Raw genomic sequence first — 27,966 nt, forward strand, 5'->3', positions numbered from 1 at the left:
TCCCATTGGCTGCCGGCGCGGGACGGACCCGCCCCCGCCCTCCCATTGGCTGCTGGCGCGGGACGGCCCCGCCCACAAGTGGCCGGCGCGGGACCGGCCACGCCCACTTGCTGCCGGCGCGGGACGGGCTCCGCCCATTGGCTGCCGGCGCGGGATGGGCCCCGCCCACTGGCCGTTCCTCCTCCTCCGCGCTCCGCCGCGAGCCCCGCGCGGGATCCCGACCACTGGAACCTGCAGACCAGCGAGGCCCGGTGGCCTGGCCCCTGGAGGTGCACCTCCGCCCTGCACAGCGCAGGCCTCCGGCCCCCTCCGGCCCCCTCCGGGTTCCTCCTCCTCTCGGCCCTACCAGTCTCGCCCGGTGCCCTCTGCAGCACCCGGCCCCCTTCCTCCTCTAAGCCTTCTTGGGCTGCAGGCTGGGCTTCAGCTTCTCCCCACCCGAGGGACCGAGCACACAGGCCAGCCCGGAGCCGGGAGCCGTCACGCACTTCCCCGAGGTGGGTCCCGTGCGGGGACTGACGGCCCGGAACCGAGTGGGGAAGCAAGACGGGTAAGCCGAGGGCTGCGATGGGACAAGGGGCTGGGCCTCGAGAGCGAGGCCAAAGCCTGCTTTCCCGGGCTCACCTGGCCCTCGGACCATTCCCTCCTCCCGCCTCGTAGGGCTTGGTCCTTGGGAGGGTCCGCAGAGGAAGGTGCAAGCTAGACAGTTCCCTTCCCGAACCTGTGCCACCCCCCTGGCCCCGCTTTATCATGGGGGCGATGGAGGACGGCGGCAGGCAGGGGAGGCAAAGGGAGCAGAACCTGTTCTCCTAGAGCGCCCTTGCTTTAGGGCCCTTCATGTATCAGACCTAAGGGGAGGTGCAGGGCAAAGGCCGCTTCAGCTCCCCCACCAAAGCAGGGCGGAGGGGTCCTTGTTGCTACACTCTCTTCAGTCCAAGCAAGCCCATAAAATGTCCCAGCTGCAGCCTTTATAGACCCAGCTACTACCTCCTGGGGGCACTGAAGGGGGAACCTATCTCAGGACTGTCAGCTCCTGCTTTCCCAGCACCTCTGCACTTGCAGACTACAGCAGGGCAGGCGGCCTGGGTCGCCACACCACCAGGAGCACAAGGTTCTTGAGGTTCGTCTCCCCCTCCTCCCAAACCCCCTCTACCCCCTGCCCTTCCCCTGCTCCCCACCCCCAACACCAGAAAAAGAAAGGAAATGGGTGCTTCAACTGTTGTTTATTGACACACAGGTAGGCTCTATAGCAACAGGCCTGGAGGCAGCTGCAGGAGTGGGGGAAATGAAGGGTGGAGTGTTTGCCTGCAGCAACAGCTGAGCCTAGGAACAGAAGGGCAGGTGGGAGTGGGGGAGACAGGGGGGTGGAGAAGCAAGTAAGGGCCTGAGCCAGTGTAACTGGAACCACTGCCCTGGGCTGCGATACTTGCCGGTGGTCTCTAGACCCGGCCAGGCCAGGGTTGGGAGTTCTCTGCGTATCCATTTTCTATAGGAACCGAATGGAGTACACAGAGGAGGAGAAGCAGGAGCTGTTCTGGGGCTTCCAGTCCTGCACCCTTCCCTCGTCCATTGCTGGGGTGAGGTCACCTGATGTGCAGCCCAGCTCTGGGCCACCTGCACTGAACAGGGTCCTAAAAAAGTCATGTTTTACAGAGGCATTCATCTTCCCTGGCATCCCAGCCCACCAGTGCCACATGACAACCCCCGAGTGAGCACTACAAGCATTGCTGGCCTAATGGATGGGTTGGGGAAGGGGGTGGGACAGGGGCTGGAGGAGGGGCTCTGGGGCCCGTCACGGCACAGGCACCACACGCATGGTATTGGTGAAGCCGGAGCCAGGGCGCCACCCGGTCAGCACAATGACCACATCTCCCTTCTTGAAGAAGCCTCGGGCCTTGCCTGAAAGAAAAGAAGAAAGGTCGGTGAGGAAAAGCGAGCCTGGCAGGTGAGCACCCGGCTGACCCACCGCCGGCCTGGGTGACCGTTACTGCCTCCCACCACAAGGTGGCGCAAGCCGCCCAGCCCAAGGACCAGGGAGGCCCTGACTCTTATCAATTGAAATGGCAGCTGCCAGAGACCTTTGGACATCATTCATTTATACTCTAGAGGGTGGAGTAGTCCCTCTCATGCACGGACGTCCTACTTTTATTAGGGACAAAGGCCATGAGTACATGATCTGTGTGTAGGACACCCCATGATGTAAAGCTCTAATTTTTTTTTAACCCTCAACAAGGAGCAGGTGCCCAAGAAGGGACATTCCTGACTCCAGGATCCTTTGCTTTGGGCCCCGGATGGGAAGACAGAGAAGTGGGCAGCTCAGCCCCAGAACTCCAAGGCTGCTCCTCCCTCCTGGGCTTAGCCCAGAACTTCAGGGAATGGGAAGGAGGATTCAGAGAACATTCCCTGGGAAGACAGCTAGGACTCTTGCACACTCCAAGGTCAGCGTGTTCCCCTTTCTCTAGGATCCCAGGGAGATCAGTGCCCAAGCACCGTCCCCACCCCTCCAGGTCCTAGCCCTTGCTCCCAGCCACGCACCAACATTCATGGCCAAGTTCACCCGGAGGTCCACGTCCTCAGCCCAGGCCTCCTGCACTGGGTCCTTACACACCACAGGGAAGATGCCGCGGTACAGGTGGGCCTGGCGAGCAGTCTGGTGGTTCCGGGTCACAGCGATGATGGGGGCGCGGGGGCGGTATCTAGCCACCTGGTGAGCGGACCTGAGACAGGATGACGGCCAAGCAGAAGAGACCATTAAACAGTGTTCCAGAGCCTCCCAGAGCCCCATGGGGCCTTCAGCAACAACTCAGCCTCTAATCCAACTCATTCTGCCAGCATCAGACTCTGGCCACTTCAGCATCTGCTCCCCGTGCCAGGGCTGCCCCTCGTCCTCTACGTTCCGAGAAACAGAATCTGACTCTTCTTCCTATGCTATCTGTCCACTTGGCTTCTTCCCCCCTCCCCACAGCCCAGGGCCCCAGGATCACACCGACCCGGCGCGGTCAGTCTCACCCACTCACCCCACACGACTCACAGTTGGCAGAAGCCCCTCCTCTGAACTTTCCCATCCTGGCACAGATACAGCCCTGCCCAACCTCACCAGCACCCATTCCTCCTGCTGCCAGCAGCAGCTACAAGCCAAGCAGCATGTGAATAGCACCTGACTCTTGGCATCTGCAAAGAACAGCAGCAGAGCTCACCAGCCCCCCAAGGAACCTACAAAGCCAGCCCTCTCTACTGCTGTGCCCTCTCCCCCAGCCTACATGGCCCCCAAGTCCCTAAAACAGTCCTAGCAACCCGGCTCTAGAGCTAAACCTGGGTATTACCCAGGAGGCCAGACCAGGAGATGGGAAGGTTAATGTGGGAGGCTCTATCTGTGCAGAGTCCCCTGGAGGGTAGAGGGCCCCTCTGGGCCCCAGTGCCACATGCTTCCTTGAATACTTTACACTTGTGGCTGTAGACAGGTCTCAGGAGCTGGGAAGGGGCTTGCTTGCAGGAGGCACGGCCTCGGAAGGCAAGCCCTAAGGACACCGACAGGTGTCCGGGAAACTTAAGCCATGTCACAGCAGAGGCTGCCCTGCTAAAGGCCTGGCCCCCATACAAGGCTTCAGAGGGAAGCAAGTGCTGAAGTCGGGACTGGTTAGAGTGAAATCCCAGAAGACTAGAGCTAAAAATAGCCAAAGAGCAAAGGCTGGACCTTTCCACAAAGGTCAACCCTGATGGTTGGAACTGTTTATCCGGAGCCCTCTGCTGAGGTAATCTGCACAGATCTCATGTCCCAGTTCTACAGGCAACCCCACCTGCCGCTCCTCCATGCTCAGGGACCACCAGCCTGACCCCATCTCTTCCCCTTCCAGGAATTCCTGTGGCCCTGCAGGCAGGGATGAGGAGCACACTCCCAGACTGGGGCAATGACAGAGGCTGACTCCATGTCCAGATGAGGAGAAGATCCCAAGACCAAGGCCAATCAGCAGCCTCAGCTCGGCGGCACGACACTAGGGTGCCAGCAAGATGACGTGGTAACCTTTCCTAGGCCTGAACCTGCTTGCCTTTGGGGCTCAAAGACAGACAGAGACAGGTGCACCAACCCAACAGCACATCAGTGAACAGCACTAATCTCCCAAACTGAACTTTTAAAGGGCATATAGTGGCTAGAATGAACAAAACTGCTTATCAATTACTTTCTTAAAAGATGTTCTTTTTTTTTTTTTTTTTTTTTAAAGATGAACTTTCAAATAATCAAGTGAGCATGTGCAGTCAGTCTGTTGTTCTGCAGTTAAGTCTCTAGTCTAACCTTGGGTCCTCAGGACCAGGTGGCAGGCAGAGGGGCTTACCTCGGCTCAGGGCCATCTGAGCCCCAATCAACGCACGGCTCTCGGGACGCCCAGGGAAGGTGCCCCGAGCAGGGTGTGCCCTGGGAGCCGCTGCCACCTCCTACCTGCCAGACTTGGTGAGCACGATTATGGCCCCGCTGCAACACTTGAAGGAGGCCTCCACGGCGCCCACGGCGGCGGCTTCTGTGGGGTCGCTGGTAATGGGCGCCAGGCGGCGGAGTTCCTCAAATAATTGCAAGTGGTAGATGGCGGCCTCTGCCTCACGGGCAATCTAGGGGAGCAACATCCGTCCAGAGGGACAGGAGGGGGACAGGACTGTCAGAGCTGTGTCACACGGGAGACGGAGGGGAAGAGGCTCACAGACAGCTGGTGAGGGACGTGTCCCCAGACAGGAGGCCAAGAGGCGACGGACAACTGGAGCCGCGGAGCCGCGCAAGACCAAGGTTCATGGGAACTGGCCCATCACCAGGTGCCTGTGGCAGCCACTGTGCCTACCGAGCCAGAGGCCCTTGTGGTCCTGCCCTGCCCTGACTCCCTGGCTGGTTTCCTGCAGACGAGGAGAGGACTGGAGCTGGGCCCCAGCTGCAGGGCTGCGCCCCAGCCGTCTTCTAGATCAGCTGGAGCAAGAGGCTGGTTATCCTACAGAGTTACCTGCCCTCGGGGCCCTACCTGCCAGACTCCGTCAGAACTATCAAAGCTGCTGCTAAACACTTATAAGAAGCCTCCACGCTGCCCATGGCCATGGCTTCCATGAGGTCTGTGGAGTGGCTTGAGCCTCGCACAAGTTCTTCAAACAGCTTGCGGTGGAACATGGCTGCCTCAGCCTCACGAGCTATCTGTAAGGTTTGGAGGGGGGAGGAGAAGCAAGAAGAGGGAAGGAGGAGGGAGAAAAACGAGAGACAACACATGGAAAGACAGAATGGGGAATTAATCAGAGGAAGGTAACCTTAGGTTAATTGGCTAAATCTGTCCTTCATGCAGATGCGAAGAGGCAGCATGATGAAAGCCCAACTGCTCAGGGATGGCTGGAGAATTTCCAGCATAAACTGCTGCTGTTTCCTCTCCAAAAGAGGAAAAATGGGGTCTTCCATTCTGGAAGGATTTTCTGATTGGGGGTGGGGGGTAGAGGGAGACAAGATGGCGGCAGGCACTGGCGCCTTGGCATAGGAACATGCCCAGGCTGGGCCCACGCCGCTCCCTGGCAGGACCTGACCATGCTGCCTCATGACACAGCTTACAGGAAGGAACAGGCCCTCCCTCCTCACATGGCTGTCTGGTTACCACGGGGCGTCTTGCCTGGCTTCCATGCATACATGGAGCACTTGCTTGGCCTTTGCATGCGGCTGCTAGGAGCCTTTCCGATGGCCTGCCATGGAAACGCGCGGAACAGCGCTGGAAAGCTGGGGTCAGATGAAGCCAAAGCCACACAGCTTAACCGAGGTCCAAGCACAAAGGTGGGGAGATGGCAAACTTGCAAGGGGCACACTCAACAGCCATGTGAAGGGACAGAAGCCTGTGGAAGCACACAGCTGAGTTTAACAGAGACGCTTGATTACAACATTAAGGATTATCACAGTCATGAGAAAGCCATTCCGTTATAGTCACAGACCACCTGCTCGGATAACATCAGGAAGTAGAAAATTTAAGCTTTGGAAGATTGGAATCTTAGAGAATGACGGGTGTGAGAAAAATCAGTAAGAACATTCCATTAATTGGACGGTAAAGGCAGGTACGAGACAGGATTCACTAGGTTAAAGGTTTTCTTTCTCCTCTAAGAACGGAGTGCATGCAGTCAAAGGACAGGAGACCAAGCAGGAAACGGGACATACCTGAGACGGCCTAGCCCTGAGTTATGGGTGGTTAATTGCCTCATTTACACAACACACGAGAGAAAGCAGTGAACAGTTAAGAGAAGCTCGGCGTTAACTGGGGACGTGAGGAGAGGCCACCTCACCTACACCTCATCACTTATCTTCTGAGCAGTGCCATCCAAGCCCTGGGGTTCTCTCTAAGGTGTGTCTGTCTGTCCAGAGGAGAAACTGGTTATGGAAAAATAGCTGGAATTCAGAGGCCAGAGGGAGAGTATTAATCTCTGAGCCCGGTACAGGCCCCTGATGGAGACGTGGCCTTATCGCCTGCTAGACGGAACACTACGTACAGGACAACACTGGCCCTGCAGCAAGCAGTTCTGGGTTCAAACTAAGGCTTTATCATCACGTAATCCTCATCCATAAGTTGGGGTGACAACTATCACACAGGGGATATACGAAGATTACATCAATCTACACAGGCTAATAACTGGACACACAAAAAGTGAATGAGGAAAGGAAGAGACTTTGTGTATGGGGAGGTTACATCTGGGAGAGTTCGGGGGAGGCGGCATCACGCAAAGGGCACGGGGTCCCTCTGCTGATGGGAAAAGGAATAGGACAGTCAAGGAAAAACCACTTCAGGATGAGGCAAGTTTGCAGAGCTCCACACACGTTAAGTGCTGACACTGGACTACTGTTAAAGTGAATGTGCAGGCCTCTGCCTCCCAGGCCTCAGGAGCCCTGGTAAGTGAACCCTGGGTTAAGTCTTCCGTGTGTCTAGAGCAGGACCAGACAGGGCCAAGGAACTGAGAAGGAGCCAGGCAGTGGCACGTGGCCAAGCCCAAGAGCGTCAGAGCTAGCCAGCTGCCGGGGTGGGAAAAAGCTGCCTCCAGGACTCTTCCGGAGGCTCTCCCTCCACGCCCCAGCAGGCTCAGTCGCCTTTCACCTGCCTCTACTTGTGGACTTGCTGCCAGTCACTAAACCCCACCATTCAGCAGCTCAGCGAAGCAGGCCCCACTGCAGGCGCCATGCAAGGCCAGCTTGGTCCCCTCACACACACGAAAGCCTCCAGTGCAGGCCCGGGGCCCCTGGGGGCGGGGGGAGACACCTGATGTGGCCAGGTGAGGATGCAAATGGAAGCCAGACAGGCTGGCAGGGAGCAGGAGCCCACGGCCTCTTCTGGGTCCTCTGGGCTGTCCAGAGGAAGAGGGACAAGTACTGAGGTACTTGAATCATGGGACAGATTCACAACCTCGAGGCCAGAAGTGAACCGTGCTAGACTGATGAAGGAGGATGCCTCCAGGACAGGAGGAGACAGGAGACGGAGCGTGGACAGCGAAGACAGAAGAGAAAGAAAACCAAGACACCCCCTCCTCCCCAGCACACACCTCCGCAGTCTCGCTGTGACTTAGAGGATCATAAAAGGTTGTGGGCACAGAAGCCTAAAAGGTGTTGCCTCGTAACAGAGCCTGCTTCCACCCAGCCCGAGCCTGCAGACATGGGGAGGCCCGAGGAACTCACCAGGTGCTGCATGCGAACAGCCTCCAGGGGGTAATCCCCTTTGGCGGTCTCTCCAGACAGCATGATGCAGTCAGCTCCATCCAGCACTGCATTGGCCACATCACTGCCCTCAGCCCGGGTGGGACGAGGCTTCTTGATCATGCTCTCCAGCATCTGCGCGGAGACAGAGCATTAGTGAGATGTGGCCTGGGCGGTCTCCAGAAAGGAAGGACTTACAGGCTGATTCCCTGGATCCTGTGTTCGTGCAAAGAGTACGGCTTTGTGTGCATGCACGAGGGGAAGGGAGGGTGCATGTGTGTTTGAGAGGCGTGGGGCAGGGTCCTGGGAAGAGACCAAGCAGCACCCGCCCGGGAGTGTGTGAGTGTGGGGAGAGGCACATGCCTGTGTCGCACAGATGACAGGCTTGCCCGCTCGGTTGCACCGCCCAATCATCATCTTCTGAGCAAGGAAGACCTTCTCTGCAGGAATCTCAATGCCTAGATCACCTCGAGCAACCATGATGCCATCGCTGGCTTCCAGGATCTCATCAAACCTGACAGAGAGGACAGGGAGAGAGAGAGGTTCTATGGAACAAGGCCGCAAGTGCAGTGACGCACAGAGGTTCTCCTGGACTCTGACTCAGCAACCCTTCACCAGGACAGCCGTCCAGGACCTCACTGTGGGCACAAAGGGGATGGGGTGTTCCAGCTACCTGGTCTCCCAAGGTGGGCTAACAGTACTGCTTGCTGGGCTGCTTTAGCACTCGTATGGAGGTTCCACGAAGGGGTAGGGGAAAAGACAAGGTTTCCTCCGAAGCCCCCTGGGTTTGTTTCCTCTCCCCCTGCAGGTCACGAGGCCCCGCCTAAGGCACCTCTCTACCACCCCCACTGCAGCCAGCACTTCCAGGGTTAGCTGACTGCTCCTGACACAAAGGTTTGTGGCCTTCCAGCCAAGGACACTTGAGGGCTGCTGTTCCTTGAGGTGGGCCCCTCCAACCTGCTGAAGGCATGAGGACATGTGGCTTTGCCTGGCCTGTGGCCAAGGACAGCTGTAGCACCCATGGTTTATCAGGACAGAAGGTGGACTCCCTATTGCCTGGTACAAAGGCCACCCACACAAAGCTAAGGATGGCAAGATCGAACAGCAGGTAGGGCTGCCCCTGCGCCCTCTCCAAGCACAGGCCTAATCCACCCAAGTAGGTCTGGGGTTTTAGTTCTGGTGACTTATGTTCCTAGCAGGGAGCTGCAGAGGAACAGATGTCACCAAGCTGGCCATACTCTTTTAGCCCTACTTGGGGATACTGGGGAGGAGGTGAAGTACAGCTAGGACCACATACTTTCCTCCAGGAAGCTGGGAACATGCCAGAACCAGCCCAGTCAGCAGGCCAGCTGCCTTTTAAGTGAAGACAAGGACACCATGAGCTTCCACCTATCTCCCAAGTGAGGGGCCAAACAAGAGCACCTTCCTAACAGCCTGCTGTCTTCTTCCTTCCACTGGGAAAAATGGGGTGGAGGTGTAGGATGGGGGGAAATGTCCTCTTATTCCAGCAAACATAGGTAGCGCTTATCAGGAGGACAGCATGAGGGCTCCTGCGAGCAGTGACCCCCCCATCCACTCCAACACTGGGCCCTGGGCCTACAGAACAATGTCAATGACCTCTGGGGTGTATCGCCATGCCAATCACCTGGGAAGATATATATGTATTTTCTTAAAAATACCAATTCCTTGGGGCCCCTGGCTGGCTCAGTTGAAAGAACATGCGACTCTTCATCTCAGGGTTGTGGGTTCAAGCCCCACATCAGGTATAGAGATTACTTAAATAAAATTCAACAAAAAACTAAGTAAATAAGGGTGCCTGCGTGGCTCAGTGGTTGAGCATCTGCCTATGACTCAGGGCATAATCCTGGAGTCCTGGGATCAAGTCCCACATTGGGCTCCCTGCATGGAGCCTGCTTCTCCTTCTGCCTGTGTCTCTCATGAATAAATACATCAAATTAAAAAAAAAAAAAAAAAAAAAAAAACCTTATGTAAATAATTAAAAATGCGAATGCCTTCTCCTCCCCAGTGGGTCTAGCCTAAGCTAGGGAGTTTGCACTCTGATGGGTAGGTCGCCAGGTTTGGGACCTGGGTATCCATGGGATACAGTCTGCTTTCTGGAATGCCGGGCTGGGGCTGAGGGGCAGGGGGCGGTCAGGGCACCCACCTCCGAACTCCCTCATGATTCTCAATTTTGCTGATTATCTTGATGTTCTTCCCTTTCTCTCCCAGGACCTTCCTGACCTCATGGACATCAGCCGCCTTGCGGATGAAAGACGCAAACACCATATCTACGTCCTGCTCCACCCCAAATTTCAGATCCTGGATGTCCTTCTCTGACACAGCAGGCAGGTCCACAGCAGCCCCGGGGAGGTTCACACCCTTCTTGCTCCCCAAGGAGCCACCGTTCTCCACCTCCGTCACCAGGAAATCAGCACCTGTACGAAATGGGGGTGGAGGGATGGGAGCACAATGTCCAACAGGAAGCAGGCTCTCCCCAGCAGGGTGAACTGGAAAGCAGCACATTGTGGGTGCTGGAGCCACTATGTCCAGAACTCAGATCCTAACTCACTAACCATATAGTCTGGGAAAGGTCAACTAACCTCTCTGCGCCTGATCCCCCCCACTGTCAGACAGAGATCATAATACCCACTCATAAGGTTGTTATAAAACGTGAACAAATTACCATGTAAAATACTTGGGATAGTGCCTGACACGTATCACACTGAGCGATGGAAGGTAGGAAACCACAAAGACCCAAACAGGATGGGGAAAAAGAAATCTTCTCCTATGCTCCCCAAGAAGGTGATTAAGTTGGGCCAAAATCTATTGTAAAGGACAAGGAATTACAGAAAGAAATCCTGAGAAAAACTAGCCTTAACCTTGCTGTCAGCCAAACAAACTTCCCACTTTCCTTGGGTCAAAGGAAATTTAGGGCTGGTTCTAGACACTGAGACATTGCCTCCAGTACATACCTTTCTGCTTCACCTGCAGAGAAATAAGCCCATCGTCCACGTAGATCTTGCTGCCCACTTCCACCACCTTGCAGATGTTCTTGTAGTCCAGCCACAGGATGTTCTCGTCACATTTTTCCATGTAGGCATTGTCCAGGGTGATCTTGAGAGTGGCTCCTTTCTTCAGCTCTACCTCTGCAGTCCCGCTCTACAGACCAGAGAATAAGCCAGGAGTCCAAACCACAGGAGCCGGGCCCTCTCCGAAGGAAAAGAAAAGCTCTTTCCTCCAGGGAACATGCTCCAATCCCAGCCATGAGGAACAATAAAGCTTCTGGCTTTGGAAATAAATAATCTTTTCCCAAGGAAGTGACCCAAGAAAGAAAGACTTACAACGAACCCACAACGTCATCGTCTCGCTATGTAACGATAGGGGAAAAGCGACGGACAGACTTGGAAGGAGGTTCTCAGAGTAAAAAAAAGATTCTTCTTTGTACCATTTTTTAGCAAAGTACACCAAATCAACTCTCTGACACAGCAGGCAGGTCCACAGCAGCGCCGGGGAGGTTCACACCCTTCTTGCTCCCCAAGAGCAAGAATAGAATTTCCAGATCTGCACTGCAAGGAACACAGCCTCCAACCGGGACGCACGCCACCGAGGACGGCTCTCTAGGGCCCACTGCCTCCTGCACCTTCCCTCCCACTGCCCCCAGATACTCACGCCTTTGATGAGGCCAGTTCGGATCTCAGGGCCTTTGGTGTCCAGGGCCACAGCCACTGGCCGGTAGAGGATGGGGTCAGAAGCGAAGCTTTCTGTGGCTGCACGCACGTTCTTGATGGTCTCTGCGTGGTACTGGGGGAAGGAAGAGGACAGCTGTGCTCCCACCCAAGGATCTGGAGCCGCGGCTGAAGCAGATCACTCCACAAAGGCCTGTGATGTTCCAGACCTCTACCCTCCTGTGTCTGGCGTCAGGGTCATCCACTCACTGAGCACCCCCCACTTGCTCATTTCAATCGCCTCGTTGCCACCCACTCCTTCCGTGGCACTCACTCACTCACTCAAGGCCAAAGCTTAGAAACCCGAGAATACGGCCACCAAAGCCCACTACAGGGATGGTGTAAACATGGGTCAGCATGAAAGAAGTCTGTCTCCCTTACGCTCACGCTCCCTTGGCAAATAAATCAGACCGCAGGAGAAAAAGACCTTGCACTAACGTGTGTGTGGGTGATACTGGCCAGGCAATCAGTGTCAGAGTCCGGTGGGAGAGTTGGCAGTTCTGAGCTTTTCCCCTATTGATTCCAACTACAATTCAAACTCCAGAGTTATTTACTTAAGCTTACAATAGCTCAAGCTAAATAAGCCATCGCCTAGGGGCCCGCAGACCTGGTTTTCACAATCGCTTTCTGGAGTGGTCTAGGGGAACAGAAAAATGCGCCTCTCTCTGAACCAAGCGCCCTGGCTTCCAGCCTTTTCCCTTTCCACTCGCCACGACTGGACTGAAAAAGGGACTCAAAGCCAAGACGTCACCAAGCTCTTAGTGTAGCCACCAGGACGTTGCTGGTAACAGGGGCACCCAGTTCAGCACTTGACAGGCCTTGTCTGCCCTTCAGCCTGCCCGGGAGAGCAGCACCCATAAGGCAGCTGAGGGGGGAGCTGGAACCAGAGTCTCATCTCCAAGGACGGTGCTGCCTGAAGCTGTCTGTGTCTGAGAATCTTCAGCTTCTATTATAGTCTCTGATGAGGACCATGGCTTGTTCTCTGGGGGCAGACATCCGTACTAGGAGTTCCGAAAATATGTCTTTCTATGGCTAGCTTGCAATACAGAATACAAATATTCTGTATAGAACAGAATATAGAGGTAATTTATTTTAAAGGAGTAGGTGTTTCATTGTTGTCAGATGCCTTTTCCTCAGAGCTGATGTGAAAAGTAAAAGAATCCATGAAGTCCTTAGAACAGAGGTGAGCACCTAGTTATCACCATCACCTCATACTGGCCACTCTATTTCATCCCAGTGTGGACTTTATGTTCCTAGAATAAAATTTACATGGTCACAGGGGAAGAAATTCCTTTAACAGATGAGTGGATGTGGACTGTTGGATTTTACCCTTTGCTTTCTGCTTCTAAGTGAGAGGCCCCAAGAGCTAACCTGTCTGGTTGCAGTACTGTCCTCATCTCACTTCACTATCACGGTGTGTGTTGGCTTCAAAGAACATATTGGGAAGACTTCTAGGCTCTGGAACAGCATGACAAAGTTCCTTCGAGGGGAGACAGAAGTAAGCCATCAAGTCCTATTGACCTGGGATGGAGCTAGAGCCTACAGTCACCTTTTCGAGATCTTTTTTTCTTTTTTCTTTTTATTTATTCACGAGACACACACAGAGAGAGAGGCAGAGACACAGGCAGAGAGAGAAGCAGGCTCCATGCAGGGAGCCCAACGTGGGACTCGATCCCGGGTCTCCAGGATCACGCCCTGGGCTGAAGGCGGTGCCAAACCGCTGAGCCACCTGGGCTGCCCACCTTTCCGATTTCTTCAGGCTGTTAATCTATACTTTCTACCTCTTGGACTTACCTTTTCTTGGAGGATAGTTAACTTCATCTCAACTTACAGAAATTAGAGAAGTCTTTTTATGACTTTCAAACGCTCTCCTAATATATGGGAAATAGTCCCTTTTCATGGTCTTTTTATGCATCCTCATTCTTGACCAGGCTTTCCAGAAGTTTGTTTCACAGGAGGTTATTTTTGGTTTGTCAAATTCATTTTGTTTTATCAAGTTATGCTTTAAGATCAGTGCTTTTCTTTTATCCCTTTTAGATTATTTGGCTCCTAGTGTTTTAAGTATTTCATTAACTTTCATTAAGACTTTTGCTTTCCAAAAAGTACATTTAAGCCTGTAAGTTTTGTTTGCGGATGAAGTAGGGGAGTGACAGAGGGAAAGGGAGGATCCTAAGAAAACTCCATGCCCAGCACGGAGTCTGATGTGGGGCTTGATCTCACAACCCTGAGGTCATGACCTGAGCTGAAATCAAGAGTAAGATGATTAACCTACTGTGTGCCCATGCCCCTGAAAGTTTTCTGGAGACTGAAAATTTGCATAAAAAGATATCCCAGAAAATATGGTCTATATAATTTCCATTTTATGGAACTTGAGGAGTTTTGGTGGCCTAATAACTTACTTAATCATAAACATTCTAAATCAACACGTGTTTTTGTTCGGGGGGGGGGGGCATAAAATCATCTGCTATGTACAAATGAGATTATTAGGTCTTACATCATTCAGATCCTCTATACTGTCATCTTTTGGTGCATTTCTGGGAAGTGTACTGAGTCTTCCACTATGGCTGTGGTTTTGTTGGATGTTACCAAACGGTAAAGAGTTCCATCCATCAATACTGTCCCTGTGGAAGGTTCTAAATTTAGGCTGTTTAAAAGTCAGTGTCTCCGGACGCCTGGGTGGCTCAGCGGTTGAGCGTTTGCCTTTGGCTCAGGCCGTGATCTCAGAGTTCCGGGATCAAGTCTTGCACTGGGCTCCCTGCACGGAGCCTGCTCCTCCCTCTGCCTGTTTCTCTGCCTGTCAGTTTCTCTCATGAATAAATAAAATCTTAAAAAAAAAAAAAAAAAAAAAAAAAGGTCTGTGTCTCTGGGACCACACATTGAGTAAGAATACCTCTTGGACATATGAACTGCCCAAGGGGGTTAGGGACAGTGCGGCAGGCAAAGCTGTCAGAAAAGATCAGATGCAGACAGTAGACATCCCTCTGTCAGTGTGAAGGAGAGAAAACTATTTTAATGCTCTGTTTAGAAGAGTATTTAAAAACTATCAAGAGCTGGGAAAGCAGATTGTAGCCACTAATCAAAGGTGGGTATTAAGTAAGAACTCGGATATGCGGTCAAACTGCTTATGTGACATTATAGGATATCAGAACAATTTCAGAGGAGTTTTCAAACCCTTGATCCCAGAGACAACTTTATTCTAGTCAAAAACCTCAAACAACAGGAACTTGGGCATTTTTGTTTTTCCCAAATCCCAATTCTAATCTGGGAATAAGTAAGCAGAGATTATCTCCAAATGGCTCTTGTTTTTAAAACAAGATTCAAAAGTCCAAATCCCCGAGCCAGCCCCCCTGTCCAGCAGGTGTAGCAGACACCACACAGCCTTGCCATTTTGGAGCTGCTGCGGTGTTAATTTACTGGATGGGAGAAGCCATCAAGCCTTGTTAAAGGTCAACTTCTTCAAATCTATTTCTGCTGCTTCTGCTGCACCCAGCAGACCCTGGCATGGTCCGGCAGCAGGGATCAATGGTGAACTGATCCCCACTGATATCTTTAGCTCTCTCTCTGGGCTGAGCTAACCCTTGCAAGAATTCCTGGGGACTCCTGCCAAGGACCCCGACTTTGGAAAATTGCAGAATGTCACCACGGACGTGTCTTAACCTGCCTGAAGTGCCGGCTGAGCCCAGCTCCTCTGAACTCAGTGAGGCCCCCATGACATTTGGAGGCCAGCTGCCTGCCAGGCCATAGGCTGTTTATGAAACTGGGTTAGGGAACCCATGCTGGAGAGTCTCACATTTCCAGAAGGAGAAGTTCACCTCCTGGGCTGTACTTCCTGAGGCTTTATTTTTAGTCTAAAGACCAGCTTCCAAATGCCAGAGGGCAACCCCTCACCACTTGTCCTTACAGGGCAGCTTTTTCTTTATTCTGAACAGAAAGTATCAGAAGTCATGAGAAGGAAAAGTCTGGCGCCTTCATTACTTCTTTATCAACACCACTTTGAAATCCCACAGCTTATGATGGAACCCAATGGGTTTTAAAAGGAATTGTCCCTCAGGGAACCTCCACTCCTCCCTCAAAATGAGTTTGCGAACAGGAGGGGGGATGGAGCATATCCCAAGAGTTGCCACCTGGTCCCTGGGTCAAGTCTCTGTCCATAGGTCAAGTCAGCTCATACTCAGCCTCAGTACAGATCCTTTCCTACCAGGCTGCTGGGGAGTGTGCTGACTCTATTTTAACATGCTAGAACCCGTGGGAAGAGAGAGGCTAGGAACAGTGTTGATGAAGTGGGGTACTGTATGCTGGATGGTGTGATTACATTGGACTCGGTCCTTAACTTGCAATGGTATAGAAACTCTTCTCTTGGACCTGCTCAGTTATCTTGGGTCTACACTCAGCCAAAAATCAACCTTCAGGGTGATTTTTTGGTTCATCACTGCAATATGAACAGCTATAGAAACCCAGGGGTAGGAGATGTCAAGCACTGAGGCCATGCTACCTAATGGCTTACAGGGTTTTCCAGTAGAACCCTTCCACACTCTTTTTTTAAAGTTATTTTCCCAGCAAGCTCTACACTCAGTGTTGGCCCCAAATGCTCACCTCTGAGATCAAGAGTTGTATGCTCCTCTGCCTCAGCCAGCCAGGTGCCCCAACCCTTCCACACTTTTGTCAGTACACGAGTGTGAGAAAACCATGGCCAATAACCAAATAGGTCATCTTTGGATAAGAAGACTTGGCCAACTGGGATGGCAGGAGATGGGGAAAGGATGATAGGATAGGCCAGTGAAGACACTCGTCCCACTGGCTGTAAACCCCAGACTTCCTCTTGCCTAATTCACTATGACTAAATGAACCACACTGCCACCCAATTTCCTACAGGCTGCCCCTATGGCCAGGCTGTCCAGCTGAGGCTCACCTCGTGAGTTCCATGAGAGAAGTTCAGACGAGCCACATTCATTCCAGACTTAATCATCTCCTTCAACGTCTCCACCGATCGGGAAGCTGGTCCTAGTGGAGGGGGGAAAAAGTTTTAAAGCCAAAGTGTTAAATATTCAAAGGAGGAATAACACTTTCAAGTTTGAAGAACTCTTGATATCCTTTTCCCCTAAATTTTCCTCCCAGAAACAGCTCAAAATTCTTTCAAAAGCATATACATGACTAATATTATGTTTACCCACTTCCCTGAGCTAAGGGGATGCTTTTGCTATGCCCCTGAAATCCTACAGGCCCCCATCTAACTAAGAAGGCCTAAGTAAGACTTGGCCTTGAAGCCTAGCCAGATGTCCAACCACAAAATCTTGGTTGCACACAGCAAGTCAAAAAGATCTTCCCCAGGGATCCCCGGGTGGCTCAGTGGTTGAGCGTCGGCCTTAGGCTCAGGGCGTGATCCTGGGGTCCCAGGATTGAGTCCCACATTGGGCTCCCTGCATGGAGCCTGCTTCTCCCTCTGCCTGTGTCACTGCCTCCCTCTGTGTCTCTCTCATGAATAAATAAAATCTTAAAAAAAAAAAAAAAGGATCTTCCCTAGATTTCTGAGATGCTCCTAAAAGATGTGCTAAGGAACACACTGTTTATATTCTGCCTTTAGCAGCAAACACAGAGCACGCAAAATTCCTTATTGCAACTTCCTAGGACCGGAGTCCAGAGTTCCCAAAGAACCTGTGTAGCATCTCGCTCAGCACCCAGGTTTGCTACATTTCTTTTGTCTTTTCAGGGAAGATCACGGTCATATGAAGCCCCTGTTTTTTTGGGGGGGAGGGGCGCAGCGGGGGACACACCCACGCACCAATGGTACAGATGATGCCAGTGTTCCGGGCCGTGATGGGCGGGGAGTCGATGTCCAGGCGGCACATGTGTTCCAAGAACGTGTCAGCCATGGCCGCGTGCAGCTGCTGGGTCTGAATGAAGGCGGTCCCGACATCACTATGGGGCTTTGACATGGCTGCTGAGGTCCTGGATCCAGGGGAACTGAAGAGAGAATATCAGTCTGAGAAGCCCAGGTGGTTAACAGATCTCTTAGCACAAGAGGCTGTTTCCTGCTTACACATTAACTCAATAAGCACACTCTGCACGAGCCACAGGGAGCCCCACCATGCTCTGGTCGCGTGGGCACTCAAGTCGGGCAAAGGGTTCACATGACCATGAGCAAGTGGAAAGGACCTCAAAGACCAATTTAAAACCTCGTCCCCAACACACGTACTTCCCAAGCATCCGCTGTAAGCAGATCTCCCTTACAACGGGCTGGTATCTGCTTTGACAGCTTTGCTCGTCCTCCTCCAAACAACATCTCACAGGCATCGAAGGAAGCTACCTCCAAAGGAAGGCGTGACCAACCTTCCGGCGACAGAAAGCACTAACTGCTAGTTTAGTATCTTGGCAAATATAAATCTTTGTATGAAAAGCTATCTCAAAGCTATAAACGTCCGCTATGGGGTGGGGCATCCATAGTGGTTTTTAATAATCCCCACCCAAACTCAAAGTGATTTTCCTGGTTGTAAAGACAATCATCATCCAGGCAGTCCTTTGACCTCTGGAATCCTAGATTTTCACTAAGCCAGAGCAACATGTAAGTTTATTCCTTGGCTCACTCTGGCAGGAGAGCCGATCCCAGTTCACTGACAGATAGTAAGAACCACTCCTTGGACAGGAAGCAGAGCTGACCCAAAATCCCGAGCGCACTTTCACCCCAGGAGTCTGCACCTGAAAACCACAGCTACTTGTGGTCAGCAGGACTTTAGGGACATGCAAAGCAATTTGCATAAAACCAGATAACCCCAATGGCACTGGTCGGGTTCTAGACGTATTACAGCTACTTTAACCGGACAGTTACACCTGAGGAAATCCAGACTGCTGGCCAAACCCTCTCCCCCACCAGATTTTCTGATACACCATCCCGATTCCCTTTCTGACAAGCACACCGCAAAGACCATCTGTTTCAGGTAATTAACCAGACCAGGTCACTATCCTGACAACTGTCCCGACCTTTGCTTCCTTCACTACTGACAGCTAAACTCACTCAGCCGGTTAGTTTGCTGATTATAGGGACCTAAGAAGCTTCCAGGCTGGTCTGAAGAACCATCAGGTAAGGATGTGAGTCAGAAGCTCGACCCTCCTCATCCCAAGGCTGTCCCTTCTTCAAGTTCTTGGACCAAGGGTTACTCCTAACACCCTGGGAGCTTCAAGGCTTCAGCCCAGGCTCCTGACCAAGCCTCTCCTCAGGCCTGTCCCAGCTCCTCCTAACTCTCAGGGCTCTGAATCCAGGCACGGCCATACATGCCACTTTTACTTCCTCCTCCCCCCGCCCTTGACTTTGGGGCCTCTCGGGGTAGCTTGCATCTCAGCCCATATCTGCTACCTTCAAGAATTCTGATACACGCCCAAGAAGTTCTGTGACCAGTTGTGAGCAAAACTTGTCAGCTAGTGAAAACGGATGGCTACCCATCCTCAGCTACAGAGGCTAATACTTCAAAAATGGGGAAATAAGATATTGGCTAACTATTCCACACGGCAAATACACTGCTCCTTTCAACGTGTGTTTCCTAACTCCCTAATACACACCAGGCACCAAAACGAAAACGTTTGGAGGTCCTCTCCTCTGTGACCTACCTGTTATCTGTTGGCACCTAGTACTGTGGAGTGTTCCAGTGTTTGCTGAACAACCTTTCCGTGTACCTCAAAGCTTGTCAAAACCAAAGTTATACCTCTCTTCCCTCCTTCCCCAAATCTGAAGAATTTATGAATTACTAGAGGGCCTGCCTCGGCAGCCAGGGTTTCTTTACTGGCACTCGTGTGGAGTCAGGGCTCATGTGCCTTCGGAGCACATGGCGGGGCTGAGGTAAGTCTGCCTGTTAAGAGAACATGACTGAAGAGATGGCACCAGGTGGCACACCCAGCCAACTGGAACACAAAGGCCTAGCTGTGGCCGCCAAGTGGAATCATCATCCAGTCTGAGGACTGTCATCATGAATAAAACAAGATCTTCAAAGAGTGGATTGGAATAATTAACCTGCATCTTCTTAAAAATCACCAGCTGGAGCAGCCCTGATAGCCCAGCGGTTTGGCACCGCCTTCAGCCCAGGGCGTGATCCTGGAGCCCCGGGATAGAGTCCACATCAGGCTCCCTGCATGGAGCCTGCTTCTCCCTCTGCCTGTGTCTCTGCCTCTCTCTGTGTGTCTGTCATGAATAAATAAAATTTAAAAAACAAAAAAACACCAGCTGACAAAAACCAAAAACAGAAACATAAAAAACACAAAAACATAGTCAGCTGTCTCTTCTCTAGACCCGAGACAAGAGTGTTTCCTTGCAAACAAAGACCTGGCCGGGGCTACTGGTTGTTGGGTCATACCTTGTGTTCTCGGGGCTTGGGCTTCCGGTGACATAATGTCCTTTTTGTGGCTCAGGGTGGCTCCTTGGCCCCACTTGCAAAGACCGCTCAGAGCTGAGTAAGGTTTGCTCTGCAGAGCTGTACAAGGATCAAGGTAGAAGCTGAGTGTAACTGAAGTTCTTTGGAGCAATAGAAATATGACCTTAATAACTAGGTAACCAGATGGTAGCTGCTCCCGGAGACGACTTGGCTATGTTACAGAGAAAAACATAGATATGGGATGCCTGGGTGGCTCAGCGGTTAAGCGCCTGTGTTCAGCTCAGGGCATGATCCCAGGGGCCCGGGATCGAGTCCCACATCAGACTCCCTGCATGGAGCCTGCTTCTCCCTCTGCCTCTGCCTCTCTCTCTCTCTAATAAATAAATAAAATCTTAAAACACACACACACATAGATACCTCCAAGGAAATACCAAGAAAATGGTAACAGAAAATTTGCAGGTAAAGGAAGTTCTTGCTAGCTCTATGATGCTTTATCTCCTCCTGAATACCCAGATTATTTTCGCTCTAAGTTCCCTTTAAATCTGTGGTTAATTAACATTTCACTATTCTATACAAGAACCTGGTCAACTCCCAGTTTTTGAGGGAGAAGGGCTACTACACTAAACACGCATAATAGGCCTGGAAGTCTATCTACCCATAAAGTAATGGCAGGTCACCTGGGTGGTAGGATTACAGCAAAATGTTTTCTTCGCTTTACTAATAAGTTTACTGATGTGAAATATTTTTGTATTAAGAAAAATCACAAATGTACCTCTTCCGAAAATGATACATTTATAAGTTTCTTGGTAAAAATGTTGGAATCAAAACAAAAATGAAGCTTAGCTTCTGGTTTCATTAATCAACCGCCTCTCTATGCACTTCAGGAATACTCTGCTTAAATGTGGCAGAGGCGAGATAACACGTCTCAGGCCCCAGATCACAAAAGCATTGCCAGACCATTCCACTGGCTTAAGAAGGCCAACTCTGATCCACTTAGAACACCAAAGAAAGAAAGAAAAAAAAAAAAAAAAGTTAACATAGACCACAGGACAATTCTATGCTCCAAACCTGTTAGTTATGCATCCAAATCCAGCAAACTTCTTTCTTTGCCTGTTTAGTCTGGCCTCAAACTTCACAGCATAATCTTTGTAACAAGGATATTCTGGTACAGAAGGGCTGTCTCCAAGGCCAGGAGATGCCATTAGCAAATACAATTATATTGCGCTCAAACAACAACCCTATTTTACCACCTCAATTTAAATCTGAGGTTTTGCAAGCTGATTTTCTGCTCACCCAGCCTATGAAATGTAAATAATAATAATAATAATAATGAACATTTATTTGGCATTTGAATGGATTTCCACACCAGTAATCAGAAAAAAAGAAAAAAAAAAAAGCTTGCTTGTCCAGACTCCTACAAGATCTCAAAGTGCCCTTAGACACGTCTACCAAACCAGAGTACTCAGCTCCCAGCCTCTGAGCCCCCCTTGCTGGAAGTCAGGGCTCTGCTGCCTGCCTCTCAGGTCCTCCTGAGTACCAGTTTCCCATCCTGTCAACCACCACTACCTCAAGTCCTTGCCAAAACCCCCGAGGACTCTCCCCTGGCCCCAGGGCAGCAGCCAAAGCCCTGGTTTCCAGGCGGGCCTCTGGGAAGAGCTCCCTCCCTCATGCTGGCCGTCTGGACAGCGCCTGCCGGGACACGCAGCCAAAGGGGGCCCGGCTGACTCACTCTTGCACCCTCCTCCCGGGAGGCACAGACATGCAGAGCCAACCTCCAGCCTACAGTAGAAGCCCGGCGTATCCACTGATGGTGGCAAATGCCATGCCCAGGTACGGCAACCTTATTCTTGAGCCTGAGCCCCTGCAGTAACATCTTCCTCAGAGCCATTTCTCCTCTGTGAGAAAGGAGACACCGTGAGAAGCCTTACCAGCCAAGGGGATGGGGTGGGCACGGTCACACCTGAGCTCCACAGGTCCCCGGCCCACCTTTCCTTTCTCATCTTAAGCAGCTCCTGGTTCTCCAAAACTATAGTTTCCTTTGTGCCAGACACAGGTCTTCAGCCACGCTCCAGAAAACACAAGGGGAGGGAATCACATAAAAGATACGACATGCCACTTCTTAGGGCCAGTACTGTTGGCAAGTTTGTGCCGGGAAAGATTCACGCTTCACTCCACTGATTCTTTCACAAAGGCCCAAATCATTCTGCCCTAGTAAACCAGCCTGGCCCGTGAGCTGTATGCACACAAGCCAATTTTTACCCAGCCAGGGCTCTCCGCACCAAGTTTCCTCTGACGCTGACCTCGCCATACAGAGTAACCCAACGATGATGGCACCTGATGCCCACAACTGTGGTCCTTGCTCTGTCATCAATATGCTACCTACACCTCCAAGTCTCCAAGCTAGCATGATGAAAGCCTCTACATCTTCAGAACAGACAAGGCATTCAGGCCAGCGTGCTCTCTAGAGAGTTCCTAGATGATGAAGCAATAGAATTCCCAATTCCCAAGACTGACCCCAATCTGACAACACGATCAAAACAGGTGCCAGGCCACCCACAGAACCTAGTAAGGTCTGCACCGAATGGCTGTTGGCCCTGATAAACAGTTAGAGTAATGATATCGTGCATTTATATATGGAGCGAGATATGGAGGAGGGAGCTGAGGTTCCTTCAACCCTCAGCATGCTCCCTAGCAGACAGCAAAGTCTAGCTCACCTGCTTACATGAAACAAAATGAGCCCACTTGCAGGTTCAAGTAAAATTCCCTTGCTTTTATTTATTCAGGGATGTGGTTTTACAAGCAGGAGTCTCAAGTCATATTTCAAAGTAAAGTGGGATTAGGGCACAAAAGTAGATACAACACGGGCCCAGCCTCCAAAGAACCACTCCACTCCAGAGCAGGAAGTCCCAAGACAGAGAAACCTCAGATGTCCTTGTTTGACCACAGAAGCTCAGAGCAGAGAAGTGGTTTCAGCCTGAAGAAGGAAGTTTGGATGAAACTTTTGTTGTCCTGTGTTACCACGCCTCCTTACTAGGCTTAAAATAGTGAGGCAGTGTTTTAGGGCATGATATGCATAGTTTGGAAGTAGCAAGGGACCTGGGACTCTAGGTTAGAGCCCTTCAAAGTCTGATACACAACCAGAATGGGTGATAGCCTCCGCAAAGTGAGGTGTTCTAGCTCAGCATTTAAAGGAGGGGTTGTCCTGCATCATAGCTGGAGGGAGAGAAGGGGAGGATGAAAGGAGGAAGGGCAGTCCCAGCTCTCCAAGAACACTGACCTAGTTAGTACAACTGGTCTTCCTAAAGTGACTTTCACAGATCTGCTTCTATTTTGCTTTATTTTTAACTGAAGAAAAAAAAAAAGGAATATTAACATCTGTATTTCTACCACCCAGAACTGACTACTAACATTTAGCCAGAATTCCTGTAGACTTTTTTTGTATCCTTCTAATCCATTTAAGCATCTATATCTATACTGATCCCTATGACACCGTTTTTCTAAAATGCCCTCAGTACGATACTGTACAAATAAACATCTTGCTTTTTTCAGCACATATAAGATCTATCCAGCGGGTACATAGATCTAGTTAATTCATATAAACGACTATACCGATCCGCTGCACGACTACATCGGTTATTTATGCATTCCCTTACTGGTTGGCGATCCAGTCAATTTTCCCCCTATTATTCAACGCAATCAACAATTCTCCTAGTACACGGCTGTATGTTCAAGTGCGAGCTTCTATAAATATCCAGAAATGAAATTCCTAAGTCACAGGGTATGTTTATTTTCTATTTTGCTAAATATTGCTGAAGGGCTCTAACGTGGTTATATCCATTTACAACCAACCAGCAATGTGAGTTCTTGCCCTCTAACACTTCTGCCAGCATTCAATATTGTCAGAGCTTTAAAATGTAGACCCTCTGGATAGGTGACATTAACCTGTTTTCTAATGACATAACAAAAGAGGGATACCAGTTATCAAAAGCCTCTACTTCCCTACCTCTAACGAGATTAAAACTCCCAGGGCTCCTTCAAGTTGCCCGTGGTTTTGTCTCCTATACCGTGACTGATTCACTGACCGGGTTAATTCTTTTGCCCTCGTCGCTGGAAACACGGAAGACACTAATTACCTGAAGTTAAAGAAGTACTAGCTGTAGGTCGACTTCAAAGGCTCGGAAGGAATGGGCGCCTTTCCAGAGACCTTTTCGAACTATATCAGCTAAGCTGGCACTGTCACAGCTTGGCTTGGCATCTCCCCCACCACGGCCCCTGCCTAACTTCCAAACATAGCTTGCTGGCGTCAGGGAAGAGAGGCTTAGAGCTCCCCAGAAGCTTTGCTATGGACAGAAGTGGGGGAGGTAAGTCTCAGAGGCCGCCGGAGGTACTGCAGCCCGGCTGGCCCTCCTTCCTGCAGGCCCTCCTTCCTACGTGCAGAACGGCACAGCCCGCTGCAGGGGCGGGCGCCGCACCACTCGGTGGCTCTGCCAACACCCCCTCCCCTGAGCTGAGCAGTCACACCGGGAGGCCCACCAGATGTTGCACACCACCATCCACTACCCACCCTGGCTCACCTTCCCCCAAACAGCTTCCTTAACAAAGCCCCAAACAAGCAGACTATTCATTGGTCTAGTCTGAGACTGGCTGGTGGTGAAAAACCCAAGTTCCCAGAGCATGCTCGCATTAAGAACGCTCTTTCTTTAACTCTAGTCCTGGCTGGACCAGAACTGAGGTTTAAAGTGATGACTCACAGTCCTGGAGGACTTTTAAAAATGTTTCTTTTTTAAAGTAATCTCTGTACCCAACATGAGGCTGAAACTCACGACCCCAAGATCAAGAGTCCCGCTTTCTTCTGGCTGAGCCAGCCAGGCTCCCCTCATACAGGATCTCCCACCGAGCAAACCACTTCTACATCTCCCAACGTCCTCAACAAGGCTGCAAGAGAACTTTGCTCAAACGGGCGACTCATCCTTGTGGGGTACCACCTAACTGAGATTTGACTGTAGACGTTTGGAATGATTCAGAAATAAAATGTCAAATGAGTCATTTTCCCCTTAGCTCTTGGCCAAAATAACACATCCTGACATGCCTTCATACAAGCTGAAGCAACATAAATTAGAACCAGGGTAGTGTGAGTTGACAATGCAAGAGTTGGGTTTTTCCTAGCTCACAGCCATTTCCTCATTTCTTTCACTGCCTCAACATTAAGAAACACACAGCTTTAAGAAATAAAATGGCTTTTCCCGTGACACCCCCCACCCCATTAATGTCACAACATCCAAGACACAGAAGCAACTTGTACAAGGTACTAGCTCTGTCTGGAGTCCCCCCTACCAAATTGGCCAGGTCACTGGCAAATTATTAGACACCCAAAAATGCTTTCTGTTAAACTATGAATTCAACACCAAAATTATTTACTCCTAACACAGTGCTTAGAATGAGAGCAGCTAAACTAAGACTGCAAGAGACTAATGTCCGTCTATTTTGACTCAAGTCAGAGGTGAGTTCAAGAACATTCTTTCAGTCATCATTATTCATAACCATAACAGCCCCCCCTCCCACAAAGAACTGCTGTGTCCCCTGGGTAAGTCTCAGGAATGCAGGTGCATAGACTACGTTACTTGGGCACAGGCCTGTGTCACGCTGCACCTAAGCTCTTAGAGGAGTACAGAGAGCCGGGACAACCTGGACAACCACTTTTCACTTAACTGGGGAAAATGTGTGTTTCACTATTTGACTCACTAAATGAAGAGAAAGGACTTTTTAAACCTGTGAAGACCACAATGCAGTTTCCCACTCACCCAACAAAGAGAATTCTCTCAAAAGCAGAGAGGTTGAAAGGTTGAGTCATCTTCCCCCAGAGGCCTCCCCACTCATCCACAAACCTGGTGATGGGCTACATACCCCTCCCCTCAGGACAGCCCCACTGCATTTCCCAACAGCATCTTCAGGCATCAAGAGAGTAAATTATTTGCTCACAATGCCTCAGAGCAGGAGTCCTGACCTAGGATATCCTCTGTACCCCAGGGAGTGGCTGCACCCTCAGTACTACCAACAGGAGGCCACACTGTCCTTGCCTCCAATCCCAACCTCGCGCTTGACCACTTGGCTGAGCAAATTCTAGAACTCCACCCGGAGCAGGTGGGGACAGCGGGGGAAGAGTGCAGCGTGGGGGCTGCAGGTCTGTTTCTAGTCTTACAGCCCAACACCAACGGCCAGAATTCTGACCCTCCTGGCCTTCCTTTGTCTACTAACCTCAGGAGACCAAAGAGCCCCTGTAGCCGAGCGGGGAGCTGCAAGGTAACCTTTATTAGTTACTTTGTAATCACTGTACCAGGATCCCTTAGGGGATTGGTTTCCAGGAGATGTCTAGTATTTAGAAACCCTGATTTAGGAATTAATCCCAAGATTAACTAGGAGTATGTGTTTGGGGATGGCAAGGAGGAGATGAGCCCTCGTGCTGAAGTACAGTTTATGTAATTGTGCTCAGTGACCGAGGAACACATCCGGAGTCATCTCTTCTGGACATTTTCTCACTAGAGAGGAGACCCTGCGCCCAGTGTGAACAGTAACCCATCCTTTCAACAGTCAGGAGCAAAGAGGTTACTCGTCACACGGGGGACCCCCTGCACCATCCCTGTATGCTAATGAGTCAAATTCGATTCTAAACGCCTGTTAACTTCTGTCCACCGTGCCCGGACCTTCATCAGCTCTGACTGATCCGCGCCTTGGGTTTGAAGAACACGGATAAAAAGCGGAGGAACGCAACGCCGTTCCACCAGGCTCTTCAATGACCTTCACAGCGGAAGGTCCTTCCCGGCTTCGAACCCAGAGAGCGCGGCCCCCGCCCAGGGCACCGGCGCCGCAGCCCGTCCGCGGCGCCCGGATCCTCCCGAGCCTTGCGCGCCGAGACCCTCCAGCGACCCCCCCGCCCCAGAGCAGCTCAGCACCGGCTGCACCGAGGGGAGGCGGTCCGTGGCGCCAAGCTCCCCGGTGCTTCCTCTGCGCCCCGAACCCGCTCCCACCCGCTCCCGGGACCGCCGGGCTCCAGGCTCCGGGCGCGTGGGTCCCCCGAGGCGGAGGCTGCGCAGGTCCCCGGGCGGGGAGGGCGGGGAGGGGACCCCGGAGCAGCGCGGCGGATCGGGGCCCCGGGCTGCGCCCCCGACCGGCCCCTGCGCCTCCGCGGGCACCGGGGGGCGGGGCGGGGGGCGCCGGCGGACGAGCCCGGCCCCGAGGGGAGGAGCGAGGCCGCGGGCGCGGCGAATCAGGGCGCGGAGGACAGGGATGCGGAGGAGCGGACGTGACCAGGCGGGGGAGGGGGAGGGGAAGGAGGGGGAGGGGAGGCCCCAGCGCGGGTGGGGGAGGGGCGGGGGCGCGGGAGGAGCACGCGGCGCGGGGAGGCGCCGGGGCAGCATCGGGAGGACGGGGACCCGGGCGGGGGCGAGCGGGGCTCGGGGGGCAGGAGGGAGCCCGGGGAGGAGGATTTGCTGCAAGGAAGGCGGTGATGCGAGCGGATCCAGGCGGCGGCGGCGAGGCCAGAAGGGAGCGCGCCCCGGGGCGGGGGAGGACGCGGGGGCTCTGAAGGGCAGGCCAGGCCGGGGCGCCAGCCCACCTCGCCCCCGAGCAGGATGCCCGGGAGCCCGGGCGCGGGGAGCCCGGGGGGGACGCCCGGCGCGGCGGCGGCGGCCCCGCTCACCTCCGGCGCGGTCCGGCTCGAGCTGCGCTGCGGTGCGGGCGCTGCGGGCGGTGCAGGTGGTGCAGGCGGTGCAAGCGCTGCGGACGCTGGCGACGCGGCGCTGCTGTGCGGGGGGCGGCCGCCGGGGCGCCGAGGTTATCCCGCCGCCCGCCGCAATCCCTCCGCCGCCCCGCCCTGCGCCCAATCCCGGCTCCCGGCTCGCCGGGCCCCGCCCCCTGCGTCCTCGCCGGGCCGCTCGTCGTCGGGAGGAAGCGCGGCGGGCCGGGCGCGGCGTCAGGGTGCCCTCCGGGGGACTACATGCCGCGCGGAAGGACACGGCACTCGGCCGCCGCGCCGCGCCCGCCGCCCGCCAATGGGGAAGTGGCGAGCGGCAGGCCCCGCCCCCAGCCCGGCCCCCGAGCCCCGCCCCCAGCCCGAGCCCCCGAGCCCCCGAGCCCCCGGCCCGCCCCTCCCCAGCCCGCGGGGGCCCCGCCGCGGCGCGCGCCGCGGACGCTCGCCCGGGAAGCCCGG

At 52.7% G+C, this 27,966-nt stretch overlaps 1 protein-coding gene and 1 long non-coding RNA gene across 7 annotated transcripts; one reads left to right on the top strand and one right to left on the bottom strand.

Annotated features, from left to right (window-relative positions):
• Nucleotides 1-1,201: 1,201 nt before the first annotated feature.
• PKM (pyruvate kinase M1/2) lies at nt 1,202-27,739 on the bottom strand. 6 transcript variants are annotated; one of them, XR_011997458.1, is made up of 11 exons: nt 27,457-27,739; nt 17,183-17,364; nt 16,313-16,404; nt 11,348-11,479; nt 10,651-10,837; nt 9,843-10,113; nt 8,042-8,192; nt 7,661-7,813; nt 4,433-5,164; nt 2,533-2,714; nt 1,202-1,896 (listed from the first exon to the last, which is right to left on the bottom strand). XR_011997458.1 is itself a non-coding variant. In XM_072739079.1 (11 exons), the coding sequence occupies exons 2-11, from the start codon at nt 17,334-17,336 to the stop codon at nt 1,790-1,792; spliced, it is 1,596 nt and encodes a 531-aa protein (XP_072595180.1). In that variant the 5' UTR covers nt 17,337-17,364; nt 27,457-27,739; the 3' UTR covers nt 1,202-1,789. The 6 variants fall into 6 exon arrangements, 4 of the variants coding, with proteins under 4 accessions (XP_072595180.1, XP_072595178.1, XP_072595177.1 ...); XR_011997459.1 differs by having other exon boundaries at nt 17,183-17,349; nt 27,457-27,629; XM_072739079.1 differs by having other exon boundaries at nt 4,433-4,599.
• LOC140595667 (uncharacterized) lies at nt 1,651-2,731 on the top strand. The gene is made up of 2 exons (XR_011997460.1): nt 1,651-1,942; nt 2,460-2,731. It is a non-coding gene; the product is annotated as an uncharacterized lncRNA (long non-coding RNA).
• Nucleotides 27,740-27,966: the final 227 nt, after the last annotated feature.

Source organism: Vulpes vulpes, chromosome 15 (assembly GCF_048418805.1).
Source record: "Vulpes vulpes isolate BD-2025 chromosome 15, VulVul3, whole genome shotgun sequence".
NCBI classification, from domain to species: Eukaryota; Metazoa; Chordata; class Mammalia; order Carnivora; family Canidae; genus Vulpes; species Vulpes vulpes.